This window comes from Trachinotus anak, unplaced genomic scaffold (assembly GCF_046630095.1).
Source record: "Trachinotus anak isolate AG129_WGS33_773 ecotype Australia unplaced genomic scaffold, CSIRO_AGI_Tana_v1 ptg000031l, whole genome shotgun sequence".
NCBI lineage: Eukaryota > Metazoa > Chordata > Actinopteri > Carangiformes > Carangidae > Trachinotus > Trachinotus anak.
Window position 1 is genome coordinate 3,544,776 of NW_027273882.1, and position 17,550 is coordinate 3,562,325.

At 43.5% G+C, this 17,550-nt stretch overlaps 1 protein-coding gene across 2 annotated transcripts; it reads left to right on the forward strand.

The window, feature by feature from the left end:
* Positions 1–3,837: 3,837 nt before the first annotated feature.
* tfap2b (transcription factor AP-2 beta) lies at positions 3,838–16,820 on the forward strand. 2 transcript variants are annotated; one of them, XM_071468042.1, is made up of 7 exons: positions 3,838–3,966; positions 6,835–7,296; positions 8,759–8,813; positions 9,714–9,933; positions 10,284–10,402; positions 11,488–11,629; positions 15,728–16,820. In XM_071468042.1, the coding sequence occupies exons 1-7, from the start codon at positions 3,919–3,921 to the stop codon at positions 16,017–16,019; spliced, it is 1,338 nt and encodes a 445-aa protein (XP_071324143.1). In that variant the 5' UTR covers positions 3,838–3,918; the 3' UTR covers positions 16,020–16,820. The 2 variants fall into 2 exon arrangements, with proteins under 2 accessions (XP_071324143.1, XP_071324144.1); XM_071468043.1 differs by lacking the exon at positions 3,838–3,966 and adding an exon at positions 6,240–6,583.
* Positions 16,821–17,550: the final 730 nt, after the last annotated feature.

The window sequence follows — 17,550 nt, forward strand, 5'->3', positions numbered from 1 at the left end:
TTACCACCTGGATTAGGTTTGAAAATAGAGTCCAGATGAGCAGAAGGAGACAGGATTCTTAAGGTGTTATAACAGTTGTTGAGTAGATTATAAATTACTAATGTATCATGAATACACGTGGCCTATGCCAGAGCCACATGGGTGTAATCGTCAATCCAGAAAGCTGCATGTAGTTATTTTTGAAACAATACTACAAAAAGTCCAAATATGATCAATTTGAATATTTTCTTTTGATTTAGATGTGCAGAGTTTCACATCGACAACAAAATTCATAAATCACTGACAAAGCATGTGCTGTGAAATACTGGAGAAATGCTATTTAAATAATCCAACTTTCACAAGCTATATATCGTGTATCTGAATATTTCAGTGTTTTCTGATCTATCTAATTGGTGCTATGATAATCTAGCACATGACTCTACCACACACCGTCTTACTGGAACCACTGCATTCATTGTAGTAGTAGTAATTTATTGTACAAACCTAATTGACTCTGTTAGACTGTTTCCTTTGTGTGTGGCCAGTCACATGTAATGAAAAGCTAAACGATGAGAGGTTTACTCCACAGTTCTTCAGCCTTGCGTCTGGTTACTCACCACACTTACTCTGCCACTTCTCCCTGAACAAAATCAGCCCTAACTGTGACGCAGTGGGGAGATCCTGGGTGTGAAAAGGTGTCATTGCATGAACGTGAATCAAGGTGTGCATCTTATCACACTGACTGTTAGCAAATATAAAAAAAATCAAGAATCTTTAGCAATGCGCAGTTTGCGGGTAGAATCACTCCTGACTGAAATCCTGCAGAAAGTGAAAATGAAGACAAAAGCGTCTCGTTTGCAGACGGTTGCAAACAAAAGGCAGGGAGGAGCAGCATTAGTGTGACATGTGTGTAATGTATGCTGATACATCGTGTGTCAACGCCCTGCAGGACAACAACCACAACCATGCCTGCAGACTTCCAGACTGTCAGGACATCTGCCATTGCTGATAGTCATATGCCTCGCCATGTGTGTGTTTGTGTATGTGTGTGTGTGTGTGTGAGAGAGAGAGGAAGAGAGAGAAAGATGGGTGAATCTTTGGCAGAGGGTCATTCCAGAGAACTTGGGAACAGCCGTGCCTCTAAAACATTCATGTCTGGTATTCTCAGTGGCAGTTTTTTTTTTTTTTTTTTTCTTTTTTTGCATCAAACATCAAAAGGAGCGTAACCACGGCAGCCATGTCAGGGAGAGCGTACGCAGAGACACAGCGGTGTATGAGCAGATATACAGACAATAGAGGAGCGCGGATAACTTCATGATGAGAGCTTCACACTCAGGCCAGGCCTCCAAACCATCAGTTCCCACCAGAGCTGAGGCCTTTCAGCACAACCTTTAATTATCCTAAAGCTACAGGTATATGACCACAAGTGGATTTTTAATGGAATTCCTCACGACCTGCAATTTTAAAGCAAACATGTGAAGCTGTAAATGAAAACTACAAACGCATATTTCCTCCTAAAGACAAATTTTGAGTAGTCGTCAGCTTTTAACAACCACAGCAACTAAATTTGTCTATTAACAAAAAACAAATAAACAAACAACAAAAAAAACCTTTTCTCCCTTTAAAACCTGAGGCCACAGCATTTGTTTCACTGAGTCCACAGTTCTGATGGATGCATGTATGGTCTTATGACACTAGAGGGAGCAGTTTACACACACTTGGACAAATCCCCACAGAGAAGCATTAAGGGCTGGATGTAAGAAATGTGACAGTTATCAAATGTACACGTCCCCTGTTTATTATAGATTCAAATGGGAATTTTTTTTTTATGTAATAATAATTATATAAGAGATGGAAGTGAGGGAACAAGAACAGTGTAGTTAAGACACCGTTTTTAAACATGGAGGCTATATGAAGGGAACGTTATACATATTTGCTTCATTTGTCAAAAAAAAGAAGAAGAAGATGTACATCACAGAGAAGCATCCAGAAACAAGTGTTAAAAAACTAAAGAATGAATGTATGTCTGTTTAATGCTGTATGCTGAATGTGAGCACCTTATTTTAAAGGGAAACTAAACTATTTTCTCCCCCGCCCTCCTTGTGATGCACGTGAAGCCATGTCATGCATTAAAAAGCATCAGTACCATTGTTTATCATCTACTCACAGTCCTGATGCCAAAGAGATATAGTGGTTGACAGTTGTCATGGTTACATGAAAATAACTTTTAAACTTTTTTATATATAAAACATTATAAAGAACATTAGATGTATTGTTAAGATCAAATGTTAGCGATTTCAGCTATGTTATATAAAAGTCATCACATATTAATGTTGCGATAACGCCCGAATACTTATTGCAATATTTTGTCTGTATGTCCCACCACTACAATATGATGCAGTGTGACCATAGAATATTTTAATGCTGAGCCATCAAAGTCCAATTCAATATCACGGCCGAGCATGTGATAATGTATTGTGCTGACATTGCAGCAATGTTTACATGCACCCTGCACATATAAAGCCTGTAATAACACAGGCCTAGTGACACATCATATCAGCATGAAGTTCCATCATATTTCTATCATATCTATGAATTATTTATGTGTAATTATCCCAGTAGTTCTTTTATTTTGGTCTTGTGTGTGGGAGAGCTGCAGTGTTGGTTGGATGTATGAAGACCCAACCATGTCCACATAAGTCAACGCCAAGTCAGTCTGTGGGAATAATGCAACACCACAATCCTGCATCCCACTGGTGATCAGGGTAATAGATCAGTAAATTAGCCCCTAATCTAACTGCCAGCTGTGAAACTTTGTCTTAAATCCCAGCTTCATTCATCCAATGCAAACACAGATCTCACATCTGTTGGATGGTGCTACCTGCGCTTTACCTTTTGCTATTATGGCAAAGTTTAGGCACTTTAGTGAGTCCTGTAATGTATTAATGTAGCAGTTGTTGTATTTTTAATTGTCTAATGTAAATATAAGTTCCCTGCCAACATGGACTTAGCGAATGTGAACAAATATACAGGTGTCAAATTAAAGGAAAGACCTGTGAGGGAGGACGATGCAGATACTGACGGGTTTAATTAGTGAAAACGTGGTTTTATGAGTTTACAAGTAACCTTCACTGCACCAGATCTCAAGCAAACTGAGAACTAATCAGACGAGTGTGTTGGACAGAGCCACTACTATTATCAAATCTCTCCAGAAGACTTCAGGGATTTGGAGTCACAGTCCAGGAAGCCACAGTCATTCATTGTCTGAGATGATGACATATAAAAAAAATAGGAGCTAAAATAAAAGGATTCACACAAAAAAAACAAGACAAAACAGTTGCAAGAAAACTTAAAGATTGAAATTCATGTTGGTTGTTGCTTTAACTTGTCACCCATGTGTATGTAGAAATCTATTTTATGTCCCACCCATGTCCCCTCTTGTAAGTAATAGTTTCACGACCTAACTTCATTCATTTTTCTGTTGCTGCGCCAAAAAGATTCACACAGTGTAAGAGCAGCTGCTGTGGATTAGGTCACTGCAGAGTCACCGGTGACCAAAGTGCTCATCTGTGTAGGCCTGCAATATCAGATACCTTGTTAAATTATTGTGCTTTTATTTTGGAAACTGCTGAGACTGAGAATAAATAAAACATGTATTTCCTGTTTTTTTTTTTTTTTTTTGCTCCTGATGCTTATGTCTGCTGCTGTCTACCCGCCCTGCTGTCTTCACAGTAGTGCAGTAGTGGAGGCTTTACAGGGGTTCCCCATTCACAAAGCCTGCTGCCTGGCTTTACAGAGGGCGGAGAGAGAGAGAGAGAGAGAGAGAGAGAGAGAGAGAGAGAGAGAGAGAGAGAGAGAGAGAGAGAGAGAGAGAGAGAGAGTTGAGACATCCCTTCCTCACTTGGCTGCATTCGGTTTACCGACACCGGAGACGCGACCATGCTGTGGAAACTAGTTGAGAATGTCAAGTATGAAGATATTTATGAGGTAACGTTGTCGTCCAGCTGTTTGTGTCTTTGGGAGAAATCGACTCATTAGACATTAGGAAATAATGAAGTTTTCTTGTCATTGTGAAGAGAAGTGAGGGTTTGTTTTTTTTTTTTCCAGGAGGCGTTAGGCCCGTTATTCTGCGATGCCGAGGCTGTGGATATGAACTAAAAGAACATTTCACGACATGAAAATTTCGTTCAGGCCGAAATTTTGCTCTTTTGCGCTCAAATCTCTGAGAGCTTGTGTGTTATTCTATGTTCGATCCGCGGCTTCGCTGCAGCGCCAGTCACTGTTTGATTCCTGCCATGAAAAAGAAGAAAATATTTGACAATGGATGTCGATCTTTTTTTATTTAATCTTCTCCTTAAATTTCATTGAAGGGGTATTTTAATTATAGCACCGCGCTTTTTTTTTTCTTCCTCTCAATAATTCCTTGTTTATAAGCCGAGCTCCTTTTATAAATTCATGTCTGCAAATATCCCTGAAAGAGGAAATCAAATAAAAATAGACCGGTGATGCTGGAAAACTGTGCATTCAAAATTAAATCAACGACTTTTTTTTTTTTAATTATTTTATTTTAAATTGCATCAAAAAAAAAAAAAAAAAAGAAAGAAAAGAAAAAGGGGTGAACTCTGAGAGGCTGGGTCAGAGCGGGGCGACGTGTCAGAGACATGTAAATCATTTGGCTTCGCTCCCGGAAGAATCTGGTTTTTTGTTTTGTTTTTAAAGAAGCGACGGGAAAAGAGGAGAAATACCGCCGCGCGCTGCTCCGGCCCGGGGCTCGAGCACAAAGCGGCTCGCGAGGCCCCCCTCGTCCTCGTGCCGCACATGGCTTTTCTCCCACGGCGCGAGGAGGGGCCCCGCGCTGCCCGCGACACAAAGTTTTTAATCGTTTCTTTTTGACTCGCGACACCATTCACGCGAGCCCCCCACACGCGCCCTGCAGTGTCCCGAGCGTGGGGGCAGCTGCGACACAACAGGAGCTGCACTTTTATTTTTCCAAGGGTGGAGCAGGTTGGAGTTGAGTCTGCGTGAGGAGAGAAAATCTTAATAATGTTCGTGTCTTTGCGTGGAAGTGAATCACGGTCACACGAGCTCAAAGGCTGCGTGTGAAACCCCCTGACCCCGGGGGTGATGATGTCATAACTTTGTAACTGTAGTCCATTATGTTGTTACCCACTGACTTTAACTGTTGTCACTATGTTGTTACCCACTGACTTTAACTGTTGTCTATTGTGTTGTTACCCACTGACTTTAACTGTTGTCACTATGTTGTTACCCACTGACTTGACCTGTTGTCACTATGTTGTTACCCACTGACTTTAACTGTTGTCTATTGTGTTGTTACCCACTGACTTTAACTGTTGTCACTATGTTGTTACCCACTGACTTTAACTGTTGTCTATTGTGTTGTTACCCACTGACTTTAACTGTTGTCACTATGTTGTTACCCACTGACTTTAACTGTTGTCACTATGTTGTTACCCACTGACTTGACCTGTTGTCACTATGTTGTTACCCACTGACTTTAACTGTTGTCACTATGTTGTTACCCACTGACTTTAACTGTTGTCACTATGTTGTTACCCACTGACTTTAACTGTTGTCACTATGTTGTTACCCACTGACTTTAACTGTTGTCACTATGTTGTTACCCACTGACTTGACCTGTTGTCTATTGTGTTGTTACCCACTAACTTTAACTGTTGTCACTATGTTGTTACCCACTGACTTTAACTGTTGTCACTATGTTGTTACCCACTGACTTTAACTGTTGTCACTATGTTGTTACCCACTGACTTTAACTGTTGTCACTATGTTGTTACCCACTGACTTGACCTGTTGTCTATTGTGTTGTTACCCACTGACTTTAACTGTTGTCACTATGTTGTTACCCACTGACTTTAACTGTTGTCACTATGTTGTTACCCACTGACTTTAACTGTTGTCACTATGTTGTTACCCACTGACTTGTGTTGGGTTTTGTAAGGTCACAGCCTGTTTGCGCAGGAATAGTTTGCGCAAAACTGTCTCCAAAGGCAGGACAGCGTCAGGCTTTAACCCACTGAAGGCCCCCACGGTGATTATTTTTGTGATTGGGGGGGGGATTCCTCACGGGTCTGGACCCCCCCCCCCCTTGTTCGCCCTCTCCTGCCTGAGAGGGTCTTCTTCTTCTTCTTCTTCTTCTTCTTCTTCTTCTTCTTCTTCTTCTTCTTCTCCTCCTCCTCCTCTCTCCTGCTGATCGCGCGTCGTGGCGGCTCTCCGTGGAATTTAAACGTCACTCAACGGTTGCGCGAGAGGCTTCACGCTCCGTGTGTCGCCAGTCCCCCCCTGCCTCGCGCGCATTAATATTCCTGTAAGTCCCGGTCATGAATAACAATTACACCGAGCACCGGGGGTAGAGGCGGGGGCTCGGCGCTCACACTCAGAGCGGCGGCGGCTCCGGGCGGAGGAAGGTTCTGTGCGGAGCTGTAGAGCAGGGAGAGCCCGACGCACCGCTTCCACCCGGACTCAGTCCGACTGTCTCGGCCCGACACCGGCTCCACTGTCCCGCCGCTTCACCGTGAGACCTGCAGAGGGTTCACAGATGTTAGTTCACTCCTACTCCACCGCGGTGAGTCCTCTCCCCTCTGCCTCTGCACTCACGGTGAATCCGTCGATGTCGCTGAGAGGTTCTCGGTTGTGAGATATCTTTGAACGAGGCTGTACCGTTTTGGCTCCAGGCCGGGTTGTGCCCCTGGTTCAGGAGCTCCAGCGCTGCTCTCTGTCCCTGAGCCGGGGCCTCCGTGAGGTTTCAGTCCGTTAAAATGTGGATCTAATTCTGCAGAGATGATGATGATGATTTTTCTTCTTCTTCTCCTCAAGGACCGGCATGACGGTGTCTCGAGCCACAGCTCGCGGCTGTCCCAGCTGGGCTCGGTGTCGCACGCGGGACCCTACTCCAGCGCGCCGCCGCTGTCTCACGCGCCCTCCTCGGACTTCCAGCCTCCGTATTTCCCGCCACCGTACCAGCCGCTGGCCCACTACCAGAGCCAGGACCCCTACTCCCACGTCAGCGACCCCTACTCCCTGAACTCCCTGCACCAGAGCCAGCAGGGCGCCTGGGGGGCGCGGCAGCGGCAGGACGCCGCCGGGGACCGGATGGACGGCTCGGCTCTGCTGGCGCAGCCCCGGGCCTCCCTGCCTCAGCTGTCCGGGCTGGACCCGCGGCGGGACTACGGCGGCGTGCGGCGGCCCGACGTGCTGCTGCACTCGGCTCACCCGGGACTGGAGCCCGGTATGGGCGACGGGCTGCTGCAAGGGCTGCACGGCATGGAGGAAGTTCAGGTGAGCCAGAGGTCACAGGGTTAAATGTCACAATTTCCAAACACTATCACGGTGTTTTGTTTTGGGTTTTTTTCCTTATCTTAAGGATTTTGAAATCAGTGCAGAACTCCTGCCAGACAGGGACCACCGGGGGCCGCTGGACGAGACAGTGGTTACGCCTCTGTCTTCCTATCACTATACTGAACATGATCTCAGGAGCACATTTGTAATTAATGCACTGTTATTATGAACTCGATCGTTCTCATTTACAGCAGCTTTTTTTTTTTTTTTTTTAACTAAATCCTACATATTTACTACACATTTAAGTCTGGGTCTAGTTAGAACACGCTTAAACCAAAAATAACAAATAGCAAATAAATGAGCCGAACACAATGACAGTGGAAGAAAGGGGCTGGTAAGCGTCGACAGCCGTCTTCCTCACTGTGTCCGCATGTTTCCCGCGCCGCTGGAGCTGGGGTCAGTGAACTCAGAGCAGCTCCCTCAGGGCTGGACCCTCCCAGCAGCTGGAGCCTGAGACGCAAACGGCCCCCAGCTAAACGAACTGTCTTAGGAGACCTGGGACGTCTCTGATGTGTGTGGGGCATGAGATGGGCTCCACAGACCGAGGCTCAAATCTGACCCAGCTTTTACTGCAACGATGAACCCACGTTTAAAGGAGGAAAGACGCTGCGACATTTCATTCATTTTGACAAGCAATAGATTTTCTTTTTTGTTTTTTTCTGTAGATACAGATGTGTGAAATTATTATTATTATTATTATTATGTTCATCGTTCATGTTATTGTTGTGACTGAATTAATAGAATTTGAAGGCTGTCATTTTTGTTTTTCAGGATGCTATAGATTTATTATTATTATTATTATTATTATTATTATTATTATTATTATTATTTTGTGGTTTTTGGGCTCTTGCTAAAGGTGCCAAACACACAAAGCGAAGCTGCCACAGACTTTGTGAACCTGACTTTTATAGTGAGCTGTGCAGGATTTCATCTTCCCCCTCTGGGCACAACCATCACGAATTGGCTGCCATTTAACCTCCACTATAGATTCTCATTTCGGGCTTCTCGTATTTGTGTCATGCATTTATTAACCCCATATAAATTTGTTTTAACAAATTATTCTTTTTGACATCGGGTCTGTTAAAAAAAAGGGGGGGGATTTATTTGGCAGGATGATGAATGAGACTGATGAATGAGGCTTTAAATGTGTGAGAAGAGCTTTTTTTTCTGGCCCCATCATGATGACAAAACCAGTGGATTATAAAGTAGATTTGTTTGGATACAAACAACTTTTTTCTTTTTTTTCCTGCTGCTTTTAAATGGTTTTTTGTGCGTTTGTGTGATGGGTTGTGTTGATTGACTTGGACTCAGACACTAAACACTGGTTAAGTGGCTTCTTAGAGCATTACAGTGCGGAGGGTGTTGTATAAATGATGATTTGTGTTTGTGTTGGTTCTGACAGACCATTGATGACACCAACGGAACGAACATCCTGGATCAATCAGTAATTAAGAAAGGTACACACACACACACACACACACACACACACACACACACACCATCTCTGTCTGTGCGATGCAATGCAGCAGTATGATAAAATAAATATCAAACATATTATCACAGAAAAAAGTACAACAATGAGGGGAAGTTTTCATTCATAAATCTTATGGGGGTTGTTGATTTGAGCTGATAAAGGGAAACCCCGTAGGCTGCCTCGGTTTCTTCTTCACATCAGGGTCATTATCTGATTTATTTCCTTGTGTGAGCTATGGAATATATGGTTGATAGGCTCGGATCCAAACTGGACCATCTTTTCTCCCTCCCTCTCCCCGGGTCCAGGGTGAGGAGCGATCGCGTTAACGACCCCGGTGTATTGACTCGCGGGCGGCGTGTCTCTGATGATGTGCGTGATTTAGTTACGGGATGCTGAGTGACTGAGCTCCCCGTGGGGCATTTAAGCCGCTGGTGTAATAAATGGCGCCGCTCACGCAGATCTCCTGAGCTCGTTTACAGCTAATCTGCGGTATTATCCCCCGTGGAGCCATCACACACACAAAAAACACGCACTGGCCCCTTCTCACGCATGAGGCGGGCTCTTTTTTTTTTTTTTTAACAACACATTAGCGCTGCTGCTGCTGGGGGGTGGGGGGGTTAATGCGATCTGGGAGCGGGAGCCAATCAACAATCGATAATATTGTAATGAGAATGTCGCGCGACATTAAATAACAGCAACTGCCCGGCGCGTGGGCGCCTCATTAGGCGCGCGGCACAGAGGTTTTGACAGGAGACACGTTTCAACCGGGGAAGAAACCGGAAGCTGCTCCGGTGAAAATGTTGTGACGTCACAGCAGAGCCTCCTCATGCACCGGGGGCCGCTCACTGCGCCTCTCACCTCTCACCTCTCCCCCCCCCCCCAGTCCCCATGCCGCCCAAGCACATGGGCTCCCTGATGCTCGGGAAGGACGGGCTGATCGGGGGGGTCACCGTCAACATTAACGAGGTGTTCTGCTCGGTACCGGGCCGCCTGTCGCTGCTCAGCTCCACCTCCAAGTACAAAGTGACCGTGGGGGAGGTGCAGAGGAGACTGTCCCCGCCAGAGTGCCTCAACGCCTCCTTGTTGGGGGGCGTGTTGAGAAGGTAGGTAACCTGAGACTGTGTGTGTGTGTGTGTGTGTGTGTGTGTGTGGACAGTGTCTGAAGAGGCCTGTGGCTCACTCAACAAGCAGCAGAGTTTTTTATTAATGAAGCCCTGAGCTGTGAAAAGGTTTCTGTCATTTAACACAGATTCTACTTAACATTAAAATTCTCTGGAGACAAACTGGAGCACAGGCTGAAAACCATCACTTTGAAGCACATGCTCTATAATTTTTATTATTTTTTTGTTTAATTTCCTAAAGATATTTCTAAATATTACAGCACAGATAAGGTGTCTAACTGGTGGTCTGATGGGGATTTTACACATGAACTTTTTTTCTTTTGTTTCTACAGAGCAAAGTCCAAAAACGGTGGGAAATGTCTGAGGGAAAAGCTGGAGAAGATCGGACTGAATTTACCTGCTGGGAGACGCAAAGCTGCCAACGTCACATTACTAACATCTCTAGTAGAAGGTGACTGATTTTTAAAAACTCCATCAGGGCAAAAATATTGCAAAAAATACTCTTTATTCTGACAACGACCTCCTGGGAAATGTGTGTCAAGAAATGTAAGATAAAAACAAAACAAAAACAAAAAAAAAAAAACACCACCCCTCTTCCCTCCTTCCACAAAAACTACCCCTACCCTCTGTGTGAGGGGCCTCAAACAATTAAAACAACTAAATACTGTAACATTCAACACAACAGAAAGAAGAAAAAATGAAATAAATAAGCTTTTTGAACCTTTTTCTCCTACATTTTAGCTGACAACCAGAGTCTACCAGTCAAATAAGCTTGAGTTCCAAAGGTCATGACCTCACAGGCTCGACATGGTCCCTGTAACCATGAACTGTCTGAAGGACAGCGGAGCCAGGGACAGACACATTCAGTGCTGAGCAGGTGGAGAGATGTGGGTAGATTTGCTAAATTAATTTAATTAATGAATTGATTAAAAGCTAAAAGGAACCTCCCCCTGTTGTTCTCTAGCATTTGGGCTGCAGCTAATTTATTGTGCACCTGGGGCTTGTTTCTAATGTACTCAGCAAATATGATTTTTCTTTTACATTTGGAAACGAAAGTCAAAAATAGTTTTATAAAACCTTTAAACTTTTAAATGTGAAAGTTGAAAGCTTGTGTTCACTCCTGCCTGAAAATTCAAAAGTAGCCTACAATACAGCAGCTTTTTTTTTTTTTTTTATATATAATAATGAGACCAAAGTAACTAGTTCATACCTTAAATTTTCATAATAAAGTTTTTTTTGTTTTTTTTAAAAACTATTTTAGATTGTTTTTGAGTCAGCTGATGAAAATTGGTGCGTAAAAAGATAACGTCATCTCCTACATGCACGTAAGCATGGGAGATCATTAACATTCATGAACTTTAATCTTTTATCTTTAAGAAGCTGAAAAAAAAAAACACGGGTGGATGGGAGGAGGTGGAGTTAGGCTCATGATCTAAGTGACAGTTATGGAACTGAAGTGAAATATTGACATTTTCTGTAGCTTCCTGCTGTTTGTCTATATTATATTTACATTTGACCCCCCCCCCCCCTCCTCAGGTGAAGCGGTCCACCTGGCCCGGGACTTCGGGTACATCTGTGAGACCGAGTTTCCCACCAAAGCCGTGAGCGAGTACCTCAACCGGCAGCACGCGGACCCCAACGAGCTGCACACACGGAAAAACATGCTGCTGGCGACAAAGTGAGTTTGATGGGACTCTGCGCCCCTTCCCACCCCCTCACCCTCGGGCTTCATTGGGGGGAGGGGGGGTTCCTCTCATGGAATATATATAGGGAGATTCCAGAGGTAGAGGCATTAATGTATGAATCATAAAAAAAAAAAAAAAAGGTATTTGGATAAATTAAAACAGAGCAAAGGTCACGGCCTTCTGTTGATGCATGAAGACAAAACAGCAATATTACTTTTTCAGTAATAACAGAAATTATTTCCACTGCAGAGTCGCCTCCTGCAGCAGATGTTCCCATGTTTCCAGATCCAGAAACAGACGTGTATTTGAGCTCAGAAACTCCCCATCTGACACATTGATACCTCCAGCATTTGGAGGGATTTTTTCTTGCTGCTGATTTGAACAACATGGCTGCACAGAATCCGAGCACTCCTCCTCTCTGAGCTGGAATATTTCTGCTGAATGAAATTATAGTCTCCCATTTTCCTGGGGCCCCTCTTTAAGACCTCCCCTGGGGGGGGGGTACGCGAGCCTCCTCCATATAGATGACTCCCTGCTTTACTTTGTGTCACGCACACAGTACAGGCTGACACACGGCACTGACATTTGAAAAGGAGAGTGAGACTTCTGTCAGTGAGAGGCATCGAACTCGGTATAGATCTGATGAAAATGGCTGATTGAAAATTTGCCACGGTGAAAAATTAGGGCGGTTTGAATTCAGTTCAAGCGTTTAACGAATGCGAATAAATCCACATTAAAGCCGAGAGTTTTATCATGATTGAGCAAAAAAAAAAAAAAAAGAAAAAAAAAAGAAAAGCATCAATTTTCACCTTTTGGTTGTGATATAATCGCTTCTTCACGCTTAAAGACAAGGTGCCATGACAGGATCCACAGAATAACCTTTAGCTCGAGTATAGATGAACATTATTTGATGCTGGACACTTTAATGTGGCCTGTACAGCTCACAGACATTATAAAATACAAGCTGTGAGGTTGTGAGTGTATGTTTGACCTCTTCCTCTGGTCTTGGAGAGCGATCCATTTTACTGGTCCTCCTCGTAAAGTTACTTATATTAATCCATTTTTATGGCCGTTAAAGTGTGGAATTGAATCCCGGATCTTGTGATTACCTTTAGCTGCTGTGCAGGATAGTTTTTTTTTTTTTTAAGAAACCAGGGCAGCAGTGGCGATGTGGATTTCTAAATGTGGATGAAATTACAGAATCAGTTGAGATTTTTGCCTGTTTTTGCTGTCAATAAAATAAGGCTTATTCTAATTAATGAGTGGCTCTAATTGATGAGCATTTATTCCCCTCAGTGGGAGTTTTTTTTTTGTGGAAGGCTGAGCTCTAAATCAAAGATCTCTTTAAGAAGCTTGTATTTTTAGCGTGCATAAATAGTGCTGTCTGCTGGCCTGCACTGCATAAACCATCTGCCTGTCTGCCTCTGTGTGTGTGTACGTGCAGAACTCAGTATGTAGGGTGTGTTCGGTGGTGGATGTTTGATGCTCAGATTCAAACCTGTTCCAATACGGGGTGTCGGTGCTGCCTGTTAGAAATTCATTATTTAGCAGTGAAGTGTTTCAAGTCGCCAGAAAACAACAGCGAGAGCCTTGAGTGTAGCCCGGGGTGGCGGCTTCTCCTCTCTACTCCCCTAACCCCAGCTGGGCTCGGCCTGCACAGCCTGTCACTCATTTGCTGGAGCTCTGCCCTTAGGCCGCTTAGTGTATGTGTGTGTGTGTGTGTGTGTCTGTGTGCATGCAAGTATGAATCTGAGAGAGAAAGATGGTCTCCTGAATATAAAATGTGGGGCCTAAAACCAGAGGATGATTTGCTGAAATGTAACAAGGAGAACACGGTGAAGAGGTGATTTTCTTTCACTGATGCATTTTCCTGTGAAGCCATACAGTGAGGAATGATGATGCATTTGGTGACCTCTGTTTTTACAAATTACACATTAGAAAATTAAAGATTTGTCCTGAATGTCAAGGCCTCAAATTGAACATTAGTTTCACATTATTTTTCCAGACAGACGTCACCAGCTTTGGTTTTGGGCATTGATGAGAAATGTGCTGCCGGAGTATTGTTCTTATTCCTGAGGAACATGGAGAAGGTTTTTAAGGTTAAGATGGTGCCCAATGATGACAGACATGCAAAAAAAGAAACATGCTTTAGATAAACAGGAATGTCAGTTGTTCAAGTGAAATTAAAAGTGCATTTTACAGCAAACCCTCCACAGACAGTTATCTCAGAATACAGCTCAGCCACGAGGCACGTTTCCAGGGAGGGAAACTCTCCATACTTTGAACTGGAACATTCTCACGGTGCTACCACACTTTCCACGCACACCTATACTGTAGCAGCTGATTGCATCAGGTTCATGCTTTTTTTCCCCCACCTCTCTCTGATTGTTTTCCAAAGGCATTCTGGGAAACACAGGGAATCACAAAATGAAAGAAAAGTAGGTAGAAGAAGGCTGAAGGAAAAAAAAACAACCCAAAAAGCACACAGACTACATCACAAAAAAGGCCTTAGGAGGATCACGTAAAGGGAAAGTTTCAGGGGGAAATTTTGCCTTTGGGGATACATTATGTCATACAACCCTATCTGGGGAAATTAGAATTTCTTTGCATCTACATTTTATGAATTTGACATAAACTAAATAAAAGTAGAGCAAGATTCTTCAGTGTAAATACAAAAGGACAAAATAAATGCAGGAAGATGGAGTAAAACACTCCAGTGACCCCGTAAATATACAGAAAATTTAGAAAAGCTGCGGTTTCAGCTTTTACCACGTGACTGAGGGAGATTTCACGTGTTTAACATCTTGTCTTGTTTAGCACAGAACTGATGCAACAAGCTTTAGCTCAGTGAATCCTCTGTCAGTGAATAGATGGGTGGGGTCACGCTGCTGCTGCTGCTGCTGCTGCTTCTGGAGCTGCTGAATTACCTGCAAGAATTTCATCAGTCTGAGTTGCAGTGATGGTGTGAATGCGTTTTTTTTTTTTTTTTTTTTGAGGGTTTTTTTCTTCCACCTTAACAGCACTGCTATTCTGGAGGAATCGCTGCTTTTGCTTTGTGGTACAACACATGATCCACTAAACTACAGCAAAAATAATTTCTACATTCAGGGACAGAGTCGGCCGAGAGGGAGTTGTGTGTTATTGAGGTTTTATTTGGGAGACAATTGGTAGACTGCACTACATCGTTTCTCATCCTTACATATTGCACTGTAACACCAGTACTGTTTTTTCTTTTTTAATCTGCTCTGTTGAGGTGTTGAAATTCTTAAAAAATAAGAGATGCACTGAAATGCAGCTTAAAGTGAATGTGCTTCTTGTTCCTCACTTAATGCAGTTAAAGCACCAGAGAAATGTGAGGCTGCAACACGTTTCCCTGTTCTATAAGACTTTTTTTTTTAAATTCAGTTGGCATTGCAGGAACATCTGCATCTTATGCTGCAAGATATCGTCACTAACATGCCCTGACACGGGTGACCCTCAGAGGCTGGGGCTGATTTAGATGCTTTTACTGAGGCACAGTCACACAGTTTATAGTTTATACTGTGCACTGGTTCTCTGGCGAGGCCAATAATGGCCACTGATTGTGTTTGGATTAAATACGAGTTTAAAATGCATTATCAACTAGAAATATCTCTTTAATGAGATATTTTTGATTAAATTCCCTACAATGCCACATTAGTGGGTCCCATGGCTGGATTACCCTGTTAACCTGGAGGGGGGTTCCTGATAGGGCCTGACAGAACAGCAGGTAAATGGAGGATCTTATTTAATATAGTGCAAATTCCTCTTAAAAAAAAAATCATCAAACTCAAATCAGATTATGTGCAACGGATGTTTTGGGGCTCTTGGAGGTCCCTGACAGAATTGTCCATTTTCACTTGATAATTGGAGATTTCTGGCTTTTAGTTGAGATTTGAATATGATTATATACGAATTTTTGTGGCAACTTGTTTTCTCAAGAGAACACAAAATAAACTTTTGGTCATTATATTTAATCACACTGAATACAGGCAGCAGCAGCAGCAGCAGCCCTCCAAAAGCCACTCTGTGGAGCTCCTTCCTGACATCTTGTTGTGTCTTCCCCTCTGCAGACAGCTGTGTAAGGAGTTCACAGACCTGCTGGCCCAGGACAGGACTCCCCTGGGCAACTCAAGGCCCACCCCCATCCTGGAGCCCGGCATCCAGAGCTGCCTCTCCCACTTCTCCTTCATCACGCACGGCTTTGGGTCGCCCGCCATCTGCGCCGCGCTCACCGCCCTCCAGAACTACCTCACTGAGGCTCTCAAAGGACTCGACAAGATGTTTCTCAACAACCCTTCCAACAACCGGCACGGGGACGCCGGCAACAAGGCCGGCGACAAAGAGGAGAAGCAGCGGAAATGAAGCAGGGGGAAGATGGGGAGCCATGACGCAGAGCCGAGCGGGAGGCAGCCACACACACAGAGGCGTTACACCGTTACTTCTAGCTTTACACCACTGCGACGGACCTGCCACACACAGGGCTGAGGTGGAGGAGGAGGAGGAGGAGGAGGAAGAGGAAGGCTTGGTAGAGAGAGAAAGGCAGAGGAAGACACCCGTGGGCCAGTGTCAGAGAGCACAGAGGGATTTTTCATCTGTGTTACGTTCTTTTCATTCCCCTGAGGACATGGTGGTTACTGTGTTACATCCATTTTGCTCCCCCTGCCTGCATCCTGTGAGACTGAGATGCTGTGAGCCAACAAACAACATTGTGTGTGTGTGTGTGTGTGTGTGTGTGTGTGTGTGTGTGTGTGTGTGTGTGTGTGTGTGCGCCTGAATGAATGTGTGTGCGTGCTTGTGTTTGTGTTCACACAGAAAAAGCATTGTGGGTATGAAAATTTGGGTGATGGGCATTCTATCTGTGAAACAGGTTTGTCTGGTTATTTAACACGAGTACGAGGAGGGAGGGTGTTAATTTATGTGTGTAAATATTTATTTATATTAATTTAAATGGATGGTTGTGTAAATAGGTGCACCAGGTATTTTGGAGTAGGCCTATTTATCTGTGATTCGACCTTTGTGAGCCGGCGGGGGGGCAGGACTCATCAAGTGTTTTTCTGTTCTTATAGAGCTGTTGTCATGGTGCTGATGATGGGTAGACATGCTTCTAATTGTCCAGTGATTTCATTTCTATCACACTGATAATAAACCATGTGTTTTATTATGCGAGGTGTGCAGCCTGCGCCTTTTCTCCAGGGAAGTTCTTTGCTATAGAGTCCTAGTCAGGGCTGGGTGGGTCAACTCACATTCAGGTTCATCTATTCCAAATGTAAAACACGATATTCATTAGATGACGTTAGGGCATTTATCTTTACTTATTTCATAAAATGTTAATGAACACTTGCAAGTGAAACATGCAAAAGAAAATGCAACTTCACGAAAGACTGAAAATGGAAATCAGTGTTATTCACGGTGATATTCAGTGTTATGTCAAACTCACAGGCCTCTGTGCTAGTCATTCAGATTTAACTGAAATGTGAGTTAGTGTTTAACAGTTGTTGGTACTGGATTTAAAAAGAAAAAAAAAAAAACAAGAACATCAATATTAAGATCTACAACGTTGACGTTAACTACAATTTCATGTAACTTTTATTTTAACTAATGCTATTTATTCGTGAATTTGTAATCATTGTGAAGACATGAAACTAACAAAACAAAAACAAAGAATTATTATTTCAGATATTTCTTTTACTCAGCTAGACCACTACTTTTCCTGTCAAGGAGAAAATGTGGAGGATGCATTCTGGCATCTAAATCTTCCCACAGTGTAGAAATGGTGACATTTAAAAGGCACAATCTTTGGCTCAAATGTAAACACAAAGGTAACCTTGCCACCAAAATTTAGAACCAGTACAGAAGTCACAGGCACGGATTAACTGGACATTAAGTACAAATA

Coding starts and splice junctions, on each gene's coding strand:
- tfap2b (XM_071468042.1), top strand. CDS start 3,919: ATGCTGTGGAAACTAGTTGAGAATGTCAAGTATGAAGATATTTATGAG. Junction 3,967..6,834: donor AGTATGAAGATATTTATGAG/GTAACGTTGTCG, acceptor CTTCTCCTCAAG/GACCGGCATGACGGTGTCTC. Junction 7,297..8,758: donor ACGGCATGGAGGAAGTTCAG/GTGAGCCAGAGG, acceptor TGGTTCTGACAG/ACCATTGATGACACCAACGG.